This window comes from Cololabis saira, chromosome 3 (genome assembly GCF_033807715.1).
Source record: "Cololabis saira isolate AMF1-May2022 chromosome 3, fColSai1.1, whole genome shotgun sequence".
Classification (NCBI taxonomy): domain Eukaryota; kingdom Metazoa; phylum Chordata; class Actinopteri; order Beloniformes; family Belonidae; genus Cololabis; species Cololabis saira.
In genome coordinates this window covers 8,580,374-8,603,421 of record NC_084589.1, presented here as the reverse complement: position 1 = coordinate 8,603,421, position 23,048 = coordinate 8,580,374, and the positions used below count along the sequence as shown (strand labels likewise).

The window sequence follows — 23,048 nt, the reverse complement described above, 5'->3', positions numbered from 1 at the left end:
TCAAGTGTTTCAGCGTTAAATATTTGCTTTTGTTGTCTTTCTCAGGGACCTGAACGTTGCTTCTCTTTTGCTCTTTTCATATCAAGATTGGGTGTAAAAAAGAGCAGATTTGGCACCTTGTGAGTCCTGTGAAATAAAAAATTAGCTTCATTTTGAGTCATACTTCTGCATAACCTCATCACTGTTGATGAGTTTGTGAGCATCTGTGCTTAAAGACAAATACAACCAGCTTCAGTAGGATGCACCTTGTGTTTTTCTCTGCATCATTCAAGCTGGAGGAAAAGTTTTAGTTCATCGTTTGAGGGAAACAGGGATTATGTTTCATTGCCACAAAAGAAAAAGGATATTATTTTCAACCAGGTTCTTCAGTTTCTCCGTGACTTGACTCTGAAACATCATTAAGTTCTCACATTGGCACATGTTTTCATCAGCTGGTTTGTCTGCAGGGAAAAACAAAAAGGACATGATGAGGAAATCTCCCAGGATGGGGTGAATGTATCCCTGCTGCTGCTCTACAACCGCATCTTTGGTGGCAGGTTAAGAAAGTGCGTGGTGTCTCTGCAGGCATCAGCTGTCAGAGGAGGACTGAAACAGAAGATACAGTCCTGCAGATGTTTAGTTCTGTAGTTTTCTCTGCAGCAGCAGGTGGCAGCAATGCTCTGGTGAAACTGTTGTACAGGAAACTAACTTTACCTGAAATAACACTAAACTATTTTTGTGCAACCACAATGCGAAAAGTTGGGATGCTGTAAAATATAAATAAAATCAGAATGCAATGTTCACAATACAGCTTTGAAACCACATTTATTGATTTACTTCAATTTGAAGGCTTTCAATTTCTGATGCGTTTCCCATGTTTTGTTGTGAATCAAATACAAGTTTATGAGATCTGAAAATCATGCGTTCTAGTTTTATATACTTTTATTTGTATTTTTTTTGGGGGGGGTTGTATTTTTCTGTCAGGGTACCTTTACAAATGCTGGCCTTGACATTCTTTGCAATTTCACCCATTTTCTTGAAGTCCTCGGCGTGATACAGGTGACTCTCCTCCGGCTCTGATGCTATCTCTCTCAGCTCCCGCTCAATGGCTTTGCCAACGCCCAACGCATAAATTGTGACGCCTGAAAGTGACAGAAAACAGGCTGGTGGCATGAAACTGCGGTTAAAATAAGATGCGATGCTTTGTAGGGTGTCAGGATGGGATAATACCAGAGGCCTTTGCTTTACTGGCCCATTCAGAGACGCGGTCCTGCGCCCTTCCATCGGTGAACACGATGCCGACACGTGGCATGTTTGGCCTGCCGCCTTCTTTGGCGGAAAAGCTGAGCTCAAACATGTGACGCAGGGCGGCACCCGTCATGGAGCCCCTCCCCATGTACTGCATGCGGGCCACGGCCTGCTTGATGTCCTGGGCCATCGTGTACTGGGCCAGTGTAAACTCAGTGCGCACCTTGGTGGAGTACTGAATGAGGCCTACGTGTGTGCCGGTCCTGGACACGTCCAACGAGTCCACGATGCTGTTCACCAGCTGCTTGACCAGCTCAAAGTTGGCAGGGCCCAGACTCTTGGAGCCATCGATCACGAAAACTACATCCATCACTCCGTCGTGGCACTCTGGCTCTACGGCAGGAAGAAACAAACATGTACATGTGTTTTTCTTTCATTCTTAATGGGGACCTATTATGAGAAAATACGTTTTTTCTTGCTTTAACATATATAAAGTGGTCTCCCCTCAGCCTGCCAACTCAGAGAAGGAGGAAAGCAACCAAATTCTGCAGTGTCTGTACAGCCGCCCGGATGAGGCGTCCAGTGTGATGTGGATCTACGAGCCAATAAGATTCTGCTCCTGTCGTTACGTAACGCTGGGAGCAATTTACCTAGGTTGGCCTCCGATGCATGAAACCACGCCCACAATTAACTCAGCCGGCCGGAGCTTCCACCATTTTTTCGTAGCGGTGTATCGCGTCATTCAGGCAGCCAATCAGCACAGAGCCTCATTATCATAGCCCCGCCCACTAAGAATCCCGCATAGATAATGAGGTTAGAGAATGAGATCATAAAGACATGGCTCAGAGGCTGAATTTCTAATTTATTTAGCAAAAACAATCAAAAGATTGTTTTTAAGACATTCAAGGCCTGTTTAAAATAGGCATTAGATGCCATAATAGGTCCCCTTTAATTATAGGATCCATGTTAAAGGTATTATCCATGATTTTGGAGAGCTAGCAATATTTGAAAGTGGCACCTCCTCTAAGCCCCGCCCCCTCCTCCCCCTCCCGTCAGCGCTCCGTCCAAAGCCACGCCCCCACAAACTTTAGGGAACGCGCATTTGCAGGAGTCCAGTTTTCCAGGACATTTTGGACAGCACATTTTCAACAAAACTACCCCATGTCTCATTCACCTGTAAGCGAGGCCGGTTTTAGGGGGGGCTGTGCCCGCCCAAACGTGCATCCTGACCACCGGCGTCTCCATCCCGGCGAGAGTGGAGAGCAGAGAGCGGAGAGCAGAGAGCGGCTGGCGGTGCGCTGCAGGCTCTAGAGCCACGGCTACGGCGTACCCTACAGCATGAAGGCATCTGATTGGTTCTTTCCCCCCCTGCCAAGCCTCTGGTCCTGGACCAATCCGTTTCATTCGGACCGAATGAAACGGATTGGTTAGAGTTTTTACATGATTTAAGCTGGGAGGGGGAGGAGGGGGCGGGGCTTAGAGGAGGTGCCAATTTCAAATCTTGCTAGCTCTCAAACATTGCATACTATAACTTTAAAGGTGGCAGAGTTCATACTTTTGCAGCTCTTTCCATCGTCATCCAGCACGAATCCATCAAAACATTTACAGACGTAAGAGTCGGCGGTGCTAACACACTGATGCTCGCAGCCGTGGGCCACCGTCTGACACAGATCCACACCTGAGAGTTGAAAATGCAGAAAAACACTCCACGTTACTACCTGAAGAAAGTCTGTTGAAGAAGTATCACCTCATTAATAGTTCAACGTGCTCGGACTCACTCTGACACGTCCTCCCATCGGGTCGCAGGGCAAATCCCTCTCTGCATTTACACACACACGAGTCCTCCGTGCTCACAAAGTCCTGCTCGCAGCCGTGTTTCCTGTCAGCACAGTGGTCCGTCTCTGCAGGAGAGGAATTATTCACTTACTGCAGCTCTTTCTTGAGCCATCATCCCCAGCAGTGGTTGGAAACATGCACCTCATATTCAGGTGCCAGATGAAAAACACATTTGTTAGAGATTAAGAGTGGGGTGAATAAACTGGATGAACTGTGTCCTCCATCCTTCTGGCTGAGGTGTGGAGGAGAGTGGTTAAGAGTCAGTTCTGCATTTCTAGAAAAGACGTCAGTGTGACAACTGATGAAGCAGCTTGGCCCCCTGCAGGGGCAGGTTGCCCAGTCCTACCCCCTACAGGGCTTTGAACTGGACTCAAGAACTTTTGTTGTGACTCCAATCTCCTACCCCATGTGAAGGTCCCGACACCTCGGAAGTTGGCTCAAACAGACAACTGGACTCAACAACTTTTGTTGTGACTCCAATTTCCTACCCCATGTGAAGGTCCCGACACCTCGGAAGTTGGCTCAAACAGACTTGAATCACGAAAGCACCCCATGGGGTGATTTGGAGGTCTGTGTCAGTCATGCCAAATGTCTGATAATGACATTTGGCCCGATTCACATCCGACTGTAAATTACTTTTTGTCTCTTGCCTGATTCGTGTATTCCTGCATTTGTTAAACTCCTTGTTGTATAAGAATCTGATTACAACCTCACTCGTCAGCATTTCTACCAGACCTCTGGTCTGTGCAGACGTGCTCACCGCCGGCTCAATAAAACCTCATAAAAAACCACAAAGCGGACTTCTGAACTGGTTTGATAAATTCCTCAACAATTTGGTGCTGTGACCCGGATGACAATAGACCTTCGATGGAAACTCCTGTTCCAGAACAACGGCGCAATCAGCGACTCTATCTAAAATTTTAGAGGTTAAGGGATCCACTTACAAAATCCCAAATTATTGTTGCTGAGTTGTTGTCGAAAGTCTGTGAATTGGAGTGCCGGAGAATGGTTGACGTCATCCTGAGATTTTAGGTAAGTCCGCTGTGTGGTTGTGAAGGTTATTTTTTATTATTTTGTGTTATTGGGAACGTTATTGTAGAGATGTTTTCAGGAACGCTGGCAATTTCATAACACTTGAATTTGATTGTGTTGTGAGAATGTTCTGCTTCTCCTGCCTTAAGAATCTGACTCGCTCTTCTAAAAAAAAAAAGGTTTAATATCTCGGGTAACATTAAAGAGAGAAATGGCGCCATGGTTGGTCTGGTACCAATAAAAAGATAGTCCAGGGGGACTATTCTTATGCATGCAGGACGTGGGGTCCGTAAGTGTTGGAACACTGATATATTTGTGAGAAATAGACATACTGTATGTAGAGAAACTGCCCTTTTATTTTATAAGTGGGGATGACACGCTCTCCCCAAAATGGAGTATATTTCATTTCTGCAAGAATCGACTCGCTCTTCTTTGCATCAACAGGAATGATTTATATGCTCAGGTAGACTGATAGTTGGAAAGTTTTTGGGAAGTTTTTCAGTTCTTTAAATACATGTATGGTAATCACGGTACCGATAGTTTTATTTGTTAGTTTTGTTTGTTACTTAGTTAGTATTAAATATTGTTAAAATAACTAAAAAGCACTTCAAACTCCCTCAGATTTTTGGAGGGATGAAGGTAGACGCCGTAATGCAGAATCTCAAATAGCTTCGCTTACTGATCAAAATAAAAAGCTGATGGCTAGAAGGATTTAAAAACACAACGCAGACGAAAAAGAAATTAGAGAACCAGTTAAATGATAAAATCAAAACCTTTATCCGGTGAAACTGATTAAAGAATCAAATGACGATGACACTTCTGATGACGACTGGATTTTACAAAAATCCAAGATCTGTTGCCTACAAAATTTGGAGCCAAATAATGGTAAGAGATTTTAAATTAATAAACAAAATGGCTAGAGGAAACAGCGGTTAAACTAACTTTGCCACATGATTTGAAAAGTAAAGTACTTGATGCGCAAAGTACTTGATGCTTGTAGAATTCCCTTTTAATCCCACAGCTGTTGCCAAAATCACACCAGAGCAAGCTCAGACCTTTTTTCACAGTATTTATTGCCTTAACAGTTCAAAGGGAAAATTGATAACCCCAGGGAACTTTATGCTAAAACAATTTTGACAGCAAAAGAGAATTGTGGTCTGTCACGAGATCAGATTGATGGATTCCCTCCAGGGTACAAGCAAAATATATATTTGCTAATTGCCCTCCACAAAGGGTAGGCCTGGATAACGCAAAAAAAAAAAAAAGAATCTGAAATGTATGAAAATACTAATGTCTTTTTCAAAAGTGTTTCCTACACAGGTTGAGCGCTGAGAGGAGGCGCAGAGGAAACAGCCAATGATCGGCTCCCATTGGGGTGAGCCAAATCAGAGCATCCCAATTTACATAATCTTATCCTGCCTATGGTACCTTCATAATTTAATTGCATGGAAATCTGTCTGTGACCCAACTATAACGTCTCTGAATGCATGTAAAACTAATCTCTAACTAGAGGTGTCAAGTAACAAAGTACAAATACCTCATTACCTTACTTAAGTAGAACTTTTGGTTGTGTATGCTTCACTGGAGTAATTATTTTTCAGACGGTTTTTACTTTTACTCCTTACATTTTCACGCAATTATCTTTACTTTTTACTCCTTACGTTTTAAGAACAGCCTTACTCTATTTCATTTCGGCCTTTAAAAAACTATCCAGTTAAATTGTGCCATCCGGATAGAGTGAATTTGGTTGTGGTTGGATGAGAAGTATAAACATATTTGGTTTGTACGTGTCTGGTCTCTGAAACACATGTTAATGCTCAATAATGCACATATATGGTTCTTTAATATATTTGCATTATACTAAGATGCATTCATTTTCAATGGCTTTTAGCCTTAATGGTTTTTCCCCGCTTATATTACTTTTACTTTTATACTTTAAGTACGTTTGAAACCAGTACTTTATACTTTTACTTGAAAAAAAAAAAAAAATAAATAAAAATAAATAAATTTTGAGTTGATACTTCAACTTCTACAAGAGTATTTTTGAACTCTAATATCTATACTTCTACCTGAGTAATGAATGAGAATACTTTTGACACCTCTGTCTTTAACACTCGTCCTGACCTTTCCTGTTTTCCTCACTGACGGCTCTGCTTATAAAAATGGAATACTATACGCAGGTTATACAATTTGTGATAATTCTTAATTGTTGAAAGCGCCCTCCCCCTCCAGCTCCACCCAAGTAGATGAAACTATATACTGATCAAAAGGTAAAACTGTTACAATCTATACAGATTCCAGATATGCTTTTGGTTGTGTATATTGTATTTTATAGATTTTATATATTGTGGGCGAACCAAGCATTTATTTCATCCTCGGAGATAAATGTGGTTAATTGATTGGTGAACTGTTACAAGCCTGTCAACTACCTTCATCTATTGCTTTGTTAAATGTGAAGCCCACACCCAGTCCAACCCTGTTTTCACTAGGCAATGCTTCAGCTGACCATGCAGCAAAAGAAACTGCCAAATTTGGCTTACCTGTCTATGTAAAACTTTGCCCTTCTATACCCGCTAACGACCTGGTTTCTCCTAATGATGTAGCTCTCCTACAAGAAGACTACTGAGGTGAAAAAAAAAAAAAAAAAAAAACGGATTGTAGCATTCCCATGGTTGTAAAAATGTAAATAATTTGTGGGTCAGCAACGACGGCCGCGTTGTGAAACCCACATCCTTGTACGCGTAAATAGCTGATCACAGTTAGCAATCACAGATGAGAAAAAGGGGGAATGTGTCAGATAGTGTTGAAAATATTGCAAACATTATCAATACTTCCCCCCACCGTGACTTTTTTTGAAGCTCTGCAAATAGACATTATGTGAGGGATATGAAATTATTCTTGTATGAAAATGTTCATGTATGAAAATGTTTTTGTATGTGCAGAGAATTTTAAACTGGACTTAAATGGACAATGTTGACACCTGTTAACACCCATTAGGAAGCACAAAACTCACGCCTCTGTATATATGAAGAAGATGGACTTCCATGCCATGGATGAATCCATGATATCATTCTGTTGTACTCTAAACTTCTGCTGTTCAGTCAATCCACAGAAAAGTAAAAGCTGTCCAGTCTCTTCTTAGTGGCAAACCATGCCACAACCCGGAGACTGGGTTTGTGTCGGAGAGGGCCTCGGTGGTCCAGGGCTCAGTACGTCCTGCACCACCGACACTCAAGGGTGGGGGGCGCTGGCCTGGTTCCACGCGTCCCACTGCGGGAGCATAGCTCCTCGACCATGCACCGGAGACCGGCCGATTCCTTCTTCTTTCTGTGGTAAAGGGAAAGCCCAGCTCCAACACCCAGGACCTCCACGACTGGTGGAGGAGCGGAGGAGCAGAGGAGCAGCACAGGCCCCGCAGACCCCCACAAGCGAGACAATTATGGTGTAGCATCGAGATGTGACTCCACATACTCTCCTTCTGAAGAACCGCTTGTTAAGCCTAAAACAAGCCAAAAACCACTGCCCGATTCCATTGAGGATTCGGCAAGGACCGCAACAGGGGGCATGCCGATGCTCTCACGGGAGATGGCTGCTCTAGGGATGATGGCCTTGCGGAATCGTGCTACATTGGACTACTTACTAGCTTCTCAAGGGGAACTTGTGCTGTCATTAAAACTGAATGTTGTACATTTATACCCGCAATGCCACAGTCCAAGAAATAACGCATCACTTGAAAGACATTGCTAAAACGTTACATACAACTGTCACAACTAGTTTTTTGATTGCTTTAAAGAACAGTTAGGACACGTTGGTTACTTGATATTTGAATTTGTTTTGTTGGCTTGTTGTTATTTGACTTCTGATCACATGTTTAAGGTTCACTTGCAAAATATGTATCACTACTCCACTGTAATTCAACAAAAAGAAAAAAAAAAAAAAAAAAAAATTGTGAATTGATGAAGCAGCTTGGCCCCCTGCAGGGGCAGGTTGCCCAGTCCTACCCCCTACAGGGCTTTGAACTGGACTCAAGAACTTTTGTTGTGACTCCAATCTCCTACCCCATGTGAAGGTCCCGACACCTCGGAAGTTGGCTCAAACAGACAACTGGACTCAACAACTTTTGTTGTGACTCCAATTTCCTACCCCATGTGAAGGTCCCAACACCTCGGAAGTTGGCTCAAACAGACTTGAATCACGAAAGCACCCCATGGGGTGATTTGGAGGTCTGTGTCAGTCATGCCAAATGTCTGATAATGACATTTGGCCCGATTCACATCCGACTGTAAATTACTTTTTGTCTCTTGCCTGATTCGTGTATTCCTGCATTTGTTAAACTCCTTGTTGTATAAGAATCTGATTACAACCTCACTCGAGGTCAGCATTTCTACCAGACCTCTGGTCTGTGCAGACGTGCTCACCGCCGGCTCAATAAAACCTCATAAAAAAACCACAAAGCGGACTTCTGAACTGGTTTGATAAATTCCTCAACACAACGTTCTCTCCAGAAATCACAGGTGTTGTCGTAGACAATCGTCATAAGAGAAAATGGGTGTAGACCTACTTTTGCAGGTTTTCCTGTCCGGTCTGAGTGTGTAACCTTTTCTGCATTTACAAACACAGGAGTCGTCCGTGCTCATGAACTCCTGCTCACATCCATGAAGGCCATCGGCACAGTAATCCATCTCTGCCAGAGACATACATGAAGAATTAATTAGGTGTCTATAGTCCCACTGGATATATGGTATGGTACTTCTATCTCCTCCTCCTAGGTCTGCTACACGCAAGTCCATCGGCCAGGTTTAAGGGAGCCAAGTTACACTTATCAACAGTACTCGAGTTGTAAAAAAAAATCAGGGTGGTGGTGGATTGTATCATATGGGGACAGATAATTTGTGCTGATTACAAATAATATAATATATTACAAATAATAGCAGTGACCAAAACACCTGCAGAAATACTGCAGGAATGACATAGCAGCAGTTAAATGCAGCCTTCTGTAAGCTTTAAATATCCACTGGGCTTACATCAAATACATCAAAACACAACAATAAAAAACACTTTTCTGAACTTATCAATATGACTCTGTCCTTCACAGGATAAGTAAAATGGATCACTGCAAAAACTCAAAATCTTAACAAGAATATTTGTCTTATTTCTATTTAAAATGTCAAATTTTAGTAAATAAATCTCATTACACTTAAAACAAGACTCATCACTGGAAAAAACGACAATTTTCACCTGTTTCAAGTAGATTTTCACTTAAAATAAGTAGAAAAATCTGCATGTGGAACAAGATTTTATTGCTAGTAATGAGAAGATAAAAATCTTGTCCCATTGGCAGATTTTTCCTACTTATTTCAAGTGAAAATTTACTTGAAAAAGGTGAAAATTGTCAAATAAGTAATTTTTCTGAATGTTGAAATAGCAGTAAAACCACATTCATTGATGAAATGACATAAGGGATGGAAAGGGGGGATGATTTTGACCGTTTTTATTTCAGGGGGGATGCCATCCCCCCTCATCCCCCCTCAACTCGAGTACTGATTATCAATTAGAGGGCAAAAATGTTTTTGGGTGAAAAGTGACAAGTATGCTTAGATATCGAAACTCCTCTGAGATGACTCTAAATGGGAGAGAGGACCGTGGAACCTCCTCATGCTGGCAGTTGATAAGGAAACTTTTGCTTGTATTAAAATGTAATTAATGACCAGTGTCTGCTGAATTGGGTTAGAATGTCTATAATAACAGGGATGGATGATTCCCAGGTTTGACACATACAATAGTAAATCGTCTGCATACAGGGACAGCTTCTGGCTGACATCGTTCTCAGTGATTCCTTCGACTCTCCCCTCCACCTGAAGCCAGATGGTAAATGGTTCAAAAGCAAAAGCAAACAGGAGAGGAGAGAGAGGGGGGGTATCCCTGTCTGGTGCCCCTGCGAAGGGCGAAGGAGAGTGACCTCACACCATTTGTAAAGATATGGGTAGTTGGGGAGTCATAAAGCAGTCTAATCCATGTAATAAAGAGCTGAAACCAAGATTTGACAGGATGTAGTACAGATACTCCCACTCAATCCTGTGAAAGGCTTTCTCACCGTCTAAGGAAATTACAACTTCCGGTATGACTGTTTGAGGGAACCAAAAATGTTTAGAAATCATCTGGTATTAAACAAAAAAATCCTTCCATCCATGAACCCAGTCTGGTCTGTGGATATCAGGGCAGAGCTTACGGCAGACGAGTGGCTAGGACCTGGGCAGGAATCTTTTCGTCCATATTTAAAAGGAAGAAGGGCCTACAGTTGCTGCATTTGAGGGGATCTTTTTTTTTTTAAAGGGGAATGTTAGTTTCGAATAGGGTTGGGGGCAGTTTGCCACTAGTAAATGATTCATTGTGTCGGTTTTAGGTTTGAATGTGCTTTGTCAAACGCTACTACAAACCCATCTGAGCCAGGAGATTTGGCGATTTGTAGCCAGCCGACCACATCCTGCACCTCTGCCAATTAAATCAGCCTAACTAGTTTGTCAGCCAGGTTACTATTGACTTTGGGGTATAGAAGCAACTCAAAGGTGTTGCTGTCACGGCTCAGACAGGACAGAGAACCCAAATGCACAACACCAGGCAGACAGGATGCAGGGGGCCGGAACAGGGGCAGACAGGATGCGGGGGGCCGGAACAGGGGCAGACAGGATGCGGGGGGCCGGAACAGGGGCAGACAGGATGCGGGGGGCCGGAACAGGAGCAGACAGGATGCGGGGGGCCGGAACAGGAGCAGACAGGATGCGGGGGGCCGGAACAGGAGCAGACAGGATGCGGGGGGCCGGAACAGGAGCAGACAGGATCCGGGGGGCCGGAACAGGAGCAGACAGGATGCGGGGGGCCGGGACCGGAGCAGACAGGATGCGGGGGGCCGGAACCGGAGCAGACAGGATGCGGGGGGCCGGAACCGGAGCAGACAGGATGCGGGGGGCCGGAACAGGAGCCGGAACAGGAGCCGGAACAGGAGCTGGAGCAGGAGCAAGCTGGGGCTGGGGCTGACGCCTTCGTCGTTGCCTCCCCTGAGCCTGCAGGCTCCTGGGCCCACCCAGAGCCAGGCGTGTTCCCCAGAAAGGGGGAAGGGACTGGGGTGGGTCCGGGACCACTTCGGGAACAGCAACAGGCCGGAACTGGGGCCATGTCCCCGTCCCCTTCACCGTACGGTGGCAGAACTCCACTCGGTCCCCATAAAAAAAATCCCACAAATCCTCTTCCTTACGTGGTAGGTCCATGTTGGCTGGGTTCAGTGTTGGCCAGATTGTACTGTCACGGCTCAGACAGGACAGAGAACCCAGCACAACACCAGGCAGGATCAGAGTCCAAGAGGCTTTAATCTTTGTCAAAAGGCAGGCAGGGGTCAAACCGGGTAGTCAGGCAGATCAGGCAAACAAAACCAAAAACGGACAGGCAAAAATCCATACCCCAAGAATCAGGCAGGCTCAAAGACAGGCAGGCAGGCAGAAACAAAACAGGATATGCAGGCTGGAAAGCGAGGCAAAAACACACGACAATCTGGCAAACTAGAAGGTGGAAAAAGGCCGGTATATGAGGGGAACTGCTGATGAGGGAAACCAGGTGTGGAGCTGGGTGGGGAAGCACAGGTGAAGGGAATGAGTGGATCTCTGGCTGATTAGGGTGGCAGGATCTGGAAAAACAGGGGAGTGAGTAAAACTAAAAAACTACACTGGGAAACCATGACAGTTGCAGCTCTTCCAGATTTAAGGCGAGGGCTCTGAAATGTCAAAGCAGATGTTGGGCCACAGTCCTGTGTTGAACATGAAAAGACCAATTTTTTTCAATTCTGAGACCCAACTCTGAGCCCAGACTCAATTTCTTAACGTTGACCGCAGGGTTTGAAACAAAAGAACCTCCAAGAGCTCCAAGAGAAGTTATTCTAGTGTCTTGGGTCTTACTTTCTTCTCTATTTTTCTCATTCTCCCCTACTGACTGGGAAATTTTTGACAACTGATGTAGGAGCATGGTCTGACATCTCTATACTGTGATACTCGCCTGGGTTGACCCAGTGCAATAGCTTTTTATGTATGATGGATGTGGGAGAAAAAAAAAAGGTTCTGGTAGAATGGATTGACATCGGATCATATTTTCAAGAAAATCTCAAACAAATTCTGCCGAATAAAAACAAAAGATAAAGGATCAGACTCATACTTTTGCAGGTTTGCCCATCCAGCCTGAGTGTGAAACCTTTTCTGCATCTACACACACAGGAGTCGTCCGTGCTCGTGAACTCCTGCTCACATCCGTGACGGCCGTCTGCACAGTGATCCGTCTCTGTGATGACAAACAGAAGAGAGCTGCCTTTTCTCTAATGCAGCCTGTTTTTCTCTTTATCTTTCACTTGTAAGTGCATGCAAATAGATTAGTTCAGCCGTGCACAAGACTTATAGATTCGAAACCAAAAACAATGTAAAAGCTCATACTGCTGCAAGTCTTGCCATCCAAATTGAGGACGTATCCGCTGTTGCACCTGCAGATGTAGGACTGTGGAACGCTGATGCAGCTGTGCTCACAGCCGTGGTTTCCCAGGTCACAGAAGTCCATTCCTGAGGAGTCACACTCTCTTATTAGGCCCTGTCCCAATACTCCCCCTAGCCCTCGTTTTCATCACTTCCCCTAAATTTTGCGCGTTCCCGTGAAGGTAGTAGTGTCCCAATTCCTCTTTTCAACTAGGGGGAGTGGGCACAATGAGGGCGAGTGGTTATGAATCTGTCCCTTCAGAGCGAGGGATTTCAGATGCTGACTTCGCGAACGAGGGGCTATGATAATTTCCCAGAATGCTTTTCGTCGTCATTTGTGGACTGAATCCCCAAAAAAAACATGGCGGACATTTCTTATTTTTTAGTGAATAAAATCAATATTTTGAGTTAGTTTCTGCATAAAAATGCGTTTTGATTACATTTCTAGCGAGAAATATATATTTTACTTTCATAATATTCACTCAGTGAATGTACATAATCACTCGTTTTGCCGAAGATCACGCCAGAATAAAGGGATTTATGGTTCTGCGTTACACCAACGCAGAGCCTACGGCGTAGGTTACGTAACCTACGCCGTAGGCTCTGCGTCGATTTAACGCGGACCCATAAGCTCCGGAGCCGGCAGGCAGAAATCTCGAAATCTTCGGAGCAAATTTCTTAACAGGTGTAGCTACAACTGATAGATTTCATCTATTAAACCAACATTTATCTTCCTAAATGATTTATTTCAGCCAGCTAGGGTTAGGGTTAGCTGCTAGCCTGCTGCAGCGCCCCGGACCGGCGGCTCTTCTCATCTCCGAAAACGTCATGTCAAATTTCTTAACAGGCGTTATTTGGATAAACTGAGCCCCGGTTGCGGATCTTAAAGGTTACTTTTACGCCTGAAAAAATATTAAAACTTAATAAAGTGGCATATTAACAGCGCTACAGCTGAAATTAAAACAGCTTTTGGCTCTCAGCTTCCTGATCAGGGTAGGGATGAAAACGAGGGGGAGTATTGGGACAAGCCCCTGGGCCAAGTGCCCTAGATTTCAAGTGCCCTAAAATCTCGCCCTTCTTTTTTAGGCTGTAGTGAAGAAAAGAAGGGGGAGTATTGGGATTGGGCCTTAATGTCTTAACTGTCATAATGCTGCTGCAAGATAATCACAGTTTTAAGTAGTGTTCACATCACAGGACAGAGTCATTCATGATCCTGTCCTGTGAACAGAACTGCAAGCCCATCATTCTTGTTTTTATTGGCCCACACATCGACAGCCTACATACAACTCAACAGTTCAGCTGCTGCTCTGATGATTGTAACAGCACCCGTCCTTCAGGAAATCTCCCCCGCTTTGTTCTCTAGTAACATGCACCAGAGCACCAACAGGGACCCTCTCCGGTGGTGGGTGGACGACACATCGCTGGCAGGAGGAAAACTGGCAGTCATTTAAACTGGGGCTCCAAAACAACCATGACAAACCACCTCTTGTAGTCATGAAACCACATGACTCTGCTGGACCAATCAGGGCGGAGTCCATAACTCATTTACATCAAATACAGTAGTTACTTCAAATTAATATTATTAGGGCCCGAGCACTTACAGTGCAAAGGCCCTATTGTATCTGTAGGAAATCTTTCTTTCTTTATTCTTCTGACGAAATGACGGCCTTTTTTCCCCCTAAACGTGCCCCAAAAGTCACCAAATTTTGCATGCAAGCCAGGCCTGGTGAAAAATTTGATATTTCATGGTTTGCATTAATGGGCGTGGCAAAATGGCTCAACAGCGCCCCCTTGAAAACTTTGTGCCTCAAGCCCCACAATACGGTTTGACGTACATGCATGAAAATCGGTACACACCTGTATCATGACGCAACTTAAAGAAAAGTCTCTTGGAGCCATGGCCAAAACCGAACAGGATGTCTGCTATTTTGAATTAATTGTGTAATTTTGGCGAAATGTATGCCATTCCTTCGTCAGTTAGTACGGCCTGAACCGTAATGTGCACCCAGGTGTGTTATACATCAAAATGTGCGTCTCCATCCTGCAACCACACGGACTACTTTTCTCAGTCAAAAGCGTTACCGTGGCGACGATAAACGCCAAAAAGCGCGCCCCCCCTTCATCTGATTGGTCCATATTTGATAGTTCCCCAAAAGTCACCAAATTTTGCACCCAAGCCAGGCCTGGTGATAAATTTATATTTCATGGTTTGCATTAATGGGCGTGGCCTAATGGCTCAACAGCGCCCCCTAGAAAACTTTTCTCTGCCATAACTTTTGAATGGTTTGACATAGAGAGTTGTGGGTGGTGTCATCAGACTCGGTTTTGAGTACTTGACCTTCATTGGTGCAAATTAGCCCTGCCCCTTCTTCTGATTGGTCGATATTTGATAGTTCCTATTTTCTGCCATAACTTTTGAATGGTTTGATATAAAGAGTCGTGGGTGGTGTCATCGGACTTAGTTTTGAGTCCTTGACCTTAATTGGTGCAAAATTGCACGCGCGAGGGCCCGTTCTCAAGGGGGCAGATGTTCAGGCTACATTTGATTTGATTTGATTTGATTTGATTTGAAGATTTGAAGATTTTATTTCGAACATGCAGGGTGGGAAACATTTAAGGTGGGAAACTTTTTGAAGAAGGAAATGTAATGTTACTGTTGCAGGTCTTCAGATCTACGGTGAGGTCGTATCCTGGCCGGCAGCGACACTCGTAGCCGTCGGGAAGGTTAACACAGAAGTGCTGACAGCCGTGATCCACTGTTGCACACGTGTCTTCAGCTGCAGATGGACAACACGCAGGATCGTCAACAGTGTTGCAACAGTTTCACTCCAGAGCAAACATTCGATGACTTAAAGAGAAACACAAACACTAATCTGGAGTTTAGCTCAAAATTCCTTCTCCTTCCCAGACTTTTGATTTGCTTTCTGGCATAAAAGGTTCAGTCTGTATCAAGTGTGACATCATCAGGATGCAGAAACTGGTCCGTGCATTAACATCTCGCAGGAGACGCCACTGCGAGGACTGTTTCATCATTCAGCAGAGCAGCTCCGACTCATTAAAGAACTCTGACACAAACTTGAACATATTACTACAGTGCTGAAGTCACTTCTCTGCTGCCTAGTACATTGTAGAACAGCTTTTAAACTCTTCCTAACACATCAGCTCCTCTGCACTCGGTGTCCACGGCCCGATCAGACCCCTCAGCTCATCAGTGGAGGTCTGTTAGCTGAACCCACAACCACTTACTGTGGTCCAACTCTGTGGAAACCAGCTGACCTGAGGTCAACAGTAACTTTGACTGCATTTTAACCCAAACGTACCCACAGTCATCATCTCACATGGAGAGTCACTGCCTTTGTGTGTAAATGTACAGTTTTACAGCTACTTGAATTACTTAGTGGGTGTTTGTATTTCTGGGTCTGGGATGTATATGAATTTATTGAATGAGATTTTGTCTTGTGTTGAGATTGCTGCTAGTTTTTGTCTCAATTTTTGCAAATATTTGTGTATTTTGTGAATCACATTGAGCTTAAATGTGGCATATAAAAGTGTAAATAAGTAGAGAGGGACCAAAAATCTCCCAGAGGATAACTTCAAGCAAGCAGCTAAATCATTGGCCACAGCCCCTTCAGAGTAAGAGCATGTTAGTCCATGGGCCACACCAGATATCAGTACCACTCAAGGTGACCAAACTTGCTCATACTTTTTTAAAAGATTCATGCCTATATCATGTTAAAAGGATCCTGTGAGTATTCCAGTTTTTGTATTTTGTGTCTCTGTTGTTCCTAGATGACACAGGGCTAAAAGATAGTATATCATTTAGGCGAAAATGGTGTAAAAATATGTGTTGTTTATAGTTTAAAGGGCTGCAGTGACCTCTATGTTGGTCAGAAAGATTCTCATCTTAGCTTCAATGAATGCTTAAAAGGTCTCTTTTAAAATGATACCAAAGACAATATAGTGAAACATTGACAGATTTCCTGTACATGAGTCTAAACCAGGATATGCAGCAGCATCTAAAATGTCATTTTCTGAAGGGGGTGGTAACTTCATGAGCCACTCAGGAAGGTTATCATACCAAAATATAATTTATAGACATGGATCTTTTCAAAATTCATAATCAGGTTTTGTCACCTTGAGTGGTTCTGACAAGTGAAATTTTGGGCTCTGGCCCATGGACTATGTTACCTTCTTCTACCGCTTCTTCTTCTAAAGTTGACATGTTGTCTATGAAAGTGGAGCTGCTTCTTAAACTGTGAGGTGAAAACTGGGCAAACATACGACTGATAGAGTAGGAGATTCAGAGAGAGAAAGGAGGGGAAAAAAGAGGTCTTTCACCTGTGCAGGTCTTCCCATCCGGGTTGAGCGTGAAGCCTTCCCTGCACTTGCACCTGTATGAGGCAGGGACGTCCACACAGATGTGCTGGCACTGATGGTCCAACACCTTACACATCTCTGAACCTGAGCACCCAGGAACATTCAGACAGATGCAGCTTTACCAACGAGGTGTGGAACAGAAAGAAAGACGCGGTAATAGAAAGGCTTAGGGTGTGTCCCAATACTCCCCCTCGTCCTCGTTTTGATCCCTACCCCTAGATTTTGCACGTTCCCGTGAGGGTAGTGGTGTCCCAATTCCTCTTTTCACCTAGGGGGAGTGGGCATAATGAGGGGGAGTGGCTGAGAATAGCCCCTTCACAGCGAGTGTTTTCAGATGCACCCTAGTTTGATCTAGGGACCATAAAATTCCCAGAATGCTTTTCGTTGTCATTTGCGGACTGAATCCAAAAAAAAAACATGGCGGACATTTCTTATTTTTTAGTGGATAAAATCAATATTTTGAGTTAGTTTCTGCATAAAAATGCATTTTGATTACATTTCTAGCGAGAAATATATATTTTACTTTCATAATATTTACTCAGTGAATTTATATAATCACTAGTTTGTCCTAGTACCCTAGATTTCAAGTGCCCTAAAATCTCCCCCTTCTTTTTTAGGGGGTAGGGAAGAAAAGAAGGGGCGAGTGAAGAAAAGTAAGGGGAGTATTGGGATTGGGCCGTAATCACCTCCACACAGTTTGGACTGGAACACTGAGATCAGAGTTTCAATCTGGCTGAAGTTGGCGACCAGGTAGACGTGCTCGGAGTGCGGCTCGCTCCCTATGGCCTTCAGGGTGTTCATGTCCACCCTGCCTACTCCGATGGCAAAGATCTGGATGCCAGCCTGCCTGGCCTGAGCTGCCACCTCCTCCACCGTGTCCTGAGGTCTCCCGTCGGTGACGATCATCGCGATGCGCGGGATGTGCTGGCTCAGGGGCCGGGCCCCCTGCTCCTCGGTGAAGGCCGTCTCCATGGTGTACTGGATGGCCAGGCCGGTCATGGTCCCGGTGGCGAGGTGCTTCATGCCAGCCACGGCCTGCTCCACCTCCGCCCTGCTGGTGTGGGTGCTGAGGGAGAACTCGGGCTGCACCACGCTGCCGTACTGCAGCAGGCCCACGCGCGTGGCCTCACGGCCCACGTCCAGGAACTGCAGCAGGTTGATGATGAAGGTCTTCACCTTCTCGTAGTCGTTGGGGCGGATGCTTCTGGAGCTGTCGATGACGAAGACGAAGTCCAGCGGGATGGCTTTGCATGGATTCTCTGGAATCAGAAGGATTATATAAGGATCATAAAATAATGCAAATAATGTATAAAGTTAGATTAAAGTTACTCCCTGTCTGTGTACAACGGTTTTTCTCAATACGTGAGTCAAAATATAATTTGCGTGATGTTTGTAAATTTGTTATACAAAAAGCTAGAAAAGAGACTAAAAGGAGATGTATGTCTGTTGTGGGAGTTAAATTATGAAATGACGCTAACCTAGATTTACAAATGTGCAGCTCATTTTCAGATTACAAAAAAAAAGATTTGTAGAGCAATCTTTCAAAGCTACAAAGGTTAATATTTATTTGTTTTTGTTTCCTGATGTTCTTTGATATTTATATATACCGTATTTTCTGGACTATAAGCCGCTACTTTTTTCATAGGTTTTCAACCGTGCAGCTTATACAAAGGTGCAGCTATTCTGTGGATTTTTCTTCCACCACTCGGGGCGCTCTAACCGGAATTAGAATCAAAACTAAGACAAAATAAATGCAAAGAAGAATACGCTACTTCTTCTTTAGCAGATAGAAGTAGGTAGAAGCAGATTTCAAACAGATAAATAGATAAATAAATAGCAGTTATTTTCTCTTGGTTCTGTCCCGTTTTAATCAGCAAAGTTGCTGCCGTGTTAAAAGACACTGTTAGGAAAGGATCTATTTAGGTACAAACATGTACATCATTTACAGTTCAAAATCCTTCTGTACATGTAGTAAATATCTAATCTAACAACATAAATATCTGCGGCTGAAATATCTTTTTTTTTTTAAATAGAGCGGATGCAGCTTATATGCAGGTGCTTATAGTGCTTATAGTCCAGAAAATACCGTATATATATTTTAAAAAATTTCTTTACTATTATATATGTAAACCTTATTGGTCCTCCTTTTCTGGTTTTTCTGGTTTAGTTTTGCTATTGTTTGTTAGTTTGTATGTAAGACAGGGATTAATATAAGCACTTTGCTTCTGCCTGTGCCTTTTCAGTCACTATTTTTTGATAATGTTTGTGTTCAATATTTGTTGAGTGATGTGACTGAATAAAGAATTTCAATCAATCAATCAAGTGTGTGATCCGTTGTGAGGAAAAGTGACAAAGCAGATGCACTTATGAGTCTGGTCTCCAGCTCGCTGCTTACCCGCTGTCTTGTTTTGGACTGTGGTGTCGTTGTGCCCTGTGGCTGTGCTGGGTCTGCGGCGGCGTCTGTCCAGCTGCGCTGCATTGCAGCACAACAGGCAGAAGAGGCCGAGGGCCAGGGACCTCATCCTGACGAGATGTGACAACTGCAGCAGAAAGAGACACCAGAAACACTCCCATCATGTCAAGTGGGGAGCAGCCCAGAGAGGAAGAGTGTCAGCAGAGGAGGAGAGGCACAGACAACACAGCAGGAATGAAACAACCAGCAAATTAACCTGTTATTTCTGATTTTATTTAGAAATAGGGGAAGAAACATCACAAAAGGCATGCACAACTACAGGACTGTCTCAGAAAAGTTTAATATTGTGATTTTCTGTAATGCAATTACAAAAACAAAAATGTCATACATTCTGGATTCATTACAAATCAACTGAAATATTGCAAGCCTTTTATTATTTTAATATTGCTGGTCATGACTTAGAGTTTAAGAAAACTCAAATATCCTATCTCAAAAAATTTGAATATTCTGGGAATCTTAATCTTAAACTGTAAGCCATAATCAGCAATATTAAAATAATAAAAGGCTTGCGATATTTCAGTTGATTTGTAATGAATCCAGAATGTATGACATTTTTGTTTTTTTAATTGCATTACAGAAAATAAAGAACTTTATCACAATATTCTAATTTTCTGAGACAGTCCTGTAGAGGATTACTTAGGTTTTTGTGTACCAGATGATGTTTCATTTTAATGTGAGCATCGGCTTTAGTGTTTAAAATTACCACCAACTCAAAGTGTTTACTTTAACGCAACCCTGTCACAATGTTTGGGACCACCTAAGTCTGTTGATATGTCATCCTGTGAACCGTTCACATCTGCAGGGTTCTGTGACGTCACAGATACAGATCGGAGTAGAGTTATCCAGCTCTCTAAGCTTTATCTCCCAGCTTCACATCATGCTTTTTAGGCAACGCTGAAATCTCTCCATTCTAAGTTAACGGACAGAAGCGCTTATGAGACGCTTCAGAAGACGGCTCCACATCTGTACAACTCAGTACAAAGACGTGGTTGTTGTCGTCACAAGGTGAATATGGAGGCAAATGCAGGAATTGTAAGGGTCTGGAGCATTGACAAGTTTTTTAATATCACAAAAGAAAACTTCCTGCACTGGCAGAATCCCAAAGTAGATATAAAAAGAGGCCTCCATCAGAAAAAGCAAGGCAACTAGGATATAAAACAAGCAGGATGTCAAACAGACGGACGAGCAGATGGACAAGCAGGGAAGAAAAAAAAGACCATTTGAACAATCAGGGAAGATTAGACAAGAAACAGCAAACAAGAATTCAACTTTTTTTTTTTTAAAGGAAAAACAGGAAACAAGTTATAAATACAAGACCAAACCTGAAAACCAAGTAAAACGCAAGAAAAGAGCCCCAAACCCCAACAGAAACCACTACGCCATCTTAACAAACGCACATCAAAAGTATTTCTGGCCAGCTTTAGATTTCCCGTTTCAGTGTGTGAAATTGTACTCCAGTTCAGTTTTCAAGGGTTCGACAAACATTTAAATAACATAAATCTAATATGTTGAAACACGTTTGGTTTATGAAGTTTGATTTATATTTATTTGGAGAGATGTTTTCCCATCTGCCTTGATGGACCTGCCAAGCTTCTGGATGTTTAGCTGCACAGGTGGTTGGAAGTGATTTAAGAGAGGCTGACAGGTACAGCCGGCTGTTTCCCGGTTCAGGTCCCGGTCGGGTCCCAGGAGAGCCGTCCTGAACCTGCCAGGACTGCTGCTGTCTCAGGAACCATCCGCACTGAGAAATAGCAAATATACCCACACTGAAAAGCACAATGACAATAAATCTCCCGCCTGTGGCGACACAGAAACGAGGGGCTCAGGTCCGACAGAAACCCCTCACTGGCGTGAGCTGAGACCTGGAGGCCTCACAAGTCACGTCTCATCCCGAGCTGAAACCTCTCGACTCACATCAGCCTGACGTCTCCCTGCCAGTGTTTTTCTTATTTTAAATAATATCAAATATCCACACTTCATACAACCATGTCTTTTTTAAACTTCCTGTAAACCAACAAGTTACTGTATTTTCTGGACTATAAGCCGCACCGTCATATAAGCCGCATCCGCTCTATTTAAAAAAAAGATATGCAAGCCACAGATATTTATGTTGTTAGATTAGATATTTACTACAAGTACAGAAGGATTTTGAACTGTAAATGATACACATGTTTGTACCTAAATAGATCTTTCCTATTTTTTCTTTTAACACGGCAGCAACTTTGCTGATTAAAACGGGACAGAACCAAGAGAAAATAATCGGTATTTATTTATCTATTTATCTGTTTGAAATCTGCTTCTACCTACTTCTATCTGCTAAAGAAGAAGTAGCGTATTCTTCTTTGCATTTATTTTGTCTTAGTTTTGATTCTAATTCCGGTTAGAGCGCCCCGAGTGGTGGAAGAAAAATCCACAGAATAGCTGCACCTTTGTATAAGCTGCACGGTTCAAAACCTATGAAAAAAGTAGCGGCTTATAGTCCAGAAAATACGGTACTCTAAATTTGAAGTCAAGGACAACACACACTTTACATTATAAGAGTAGGTCGTCTTGTGTTTCCTGATAAAGTTAAAGCCAAGATTGCTTGTTTACTATGAACCACAAAAACAGCCAGTCCTGAACGGCTGTTTTGCACATTCCCCGTCCCTGACAGCTCGTCCTGATGCGTGCAGAGGAAACCCAGCTGTTCCCAGACTCAGATCTGAAGCTGATACACAACAGGTGAATGATGAGACCAGGCTCTGCAGACGGAGCCCGAGCTGTTCCAGCACTGAGATTAATCAAACCAAAACCCAAGATACATTTATAATTCACTCACCTTCTTATCAGAACAAATAACCTTTCAGCTCCGGCAAAGAAATCCCCACACTGAGTGCAGAGAGGAGCTCCACAAGTATAAATCCTGCAGTTTATCCCAGCCCTCCGTCCTTCTGCAGCGCTCAGCCCTCCGCTCCATCCTCCCTGTTCCTGTTTACACGACTCCAACTCCAACGCAGGAGACGCCTCTCCTGCAACTCTTTCAGCTGGTAAAACCATAACAACAGCATGTCTTTCACTCACATCCATCCACGTATCCGGTTACCCCTGTTTATTCCAGGTAGGTTGAAACTCAATTCCAAGTTTTACATGTCAGAAGAACTACTTAACATCTCATATTGGGGATTTGACTATAAAAAGGGACCAATAATGCTAAAGATTTCTCTTTTTTGAGCAGCCTCACACGTCATCATGGCTGTGAAGGAGGTGAGTATGATTACATACGATGTGGATGAACCGTGCAGCAGTTTATGGAAAGACTTGGTTGGAGGAGTCAGTGCTGGATAACATGTGTCTCCCACACAACGAAGACATTTATGCCGTCTCCTCTCACCTCGGAGAGCGGCTATTTTCCAGAAGCACATCTGCTGTTGAAGCTGAAGAATCAATCCCATAAAGTGAAGAATGAGCTGACAGTTTAATGTGTGAGACTTCATGATAACTTCTGAGTCTTCACACGAGCTGCACTCTCAAAAAATCAAGCACACGCGGTTGAGTCAATGAAATCTGATTTTATTAGAAAAACACACGTCACATCTTTATTTTCCATACAGCAGTGA

The 23,048-nt window shown here is 43.5% G+C and overlaps 1 protein-coding gene across 1 annotated transcript; it reads right to left on the bottom strand.

Moving 5' to 3' along the window:
• Window positions 1-321: 321 nt before the first annotated feature.
• LOC133440580 (matrilin-2-like) lies at window positions 322-22,403 on the bottom strand. The gene is made up of 12 exons (XM_061717895.1): window positions 22,271-22,403; window positions 19,375-19,519; window positions 17,666-18,238; window positions 16,941-17,063; window positions 15,257-15,379; window positions 12,567-12,689; window positions 8,657-8,779; window positions 3,006-3,128; window positions 2,783-2,905; window positions 1,210-1,620; window positions 969-1,121; window positions 322-440 (listed from the first exon to the last, which is right to left on the bottom strand). The coding sequence occupies exons 2-12, from the start codon at window positions 19,499-19,501 to the stop codon at window positions 322-324; spliced, it is 2,121 nt and encodes a 706-aa protein (XP_061573879.1). The 5' UTR covers window positions 19,502-19,519; window positions 22,271-22,403.
• Window positions 22,404-23,048: the final 645 nt, after the last annotated feature.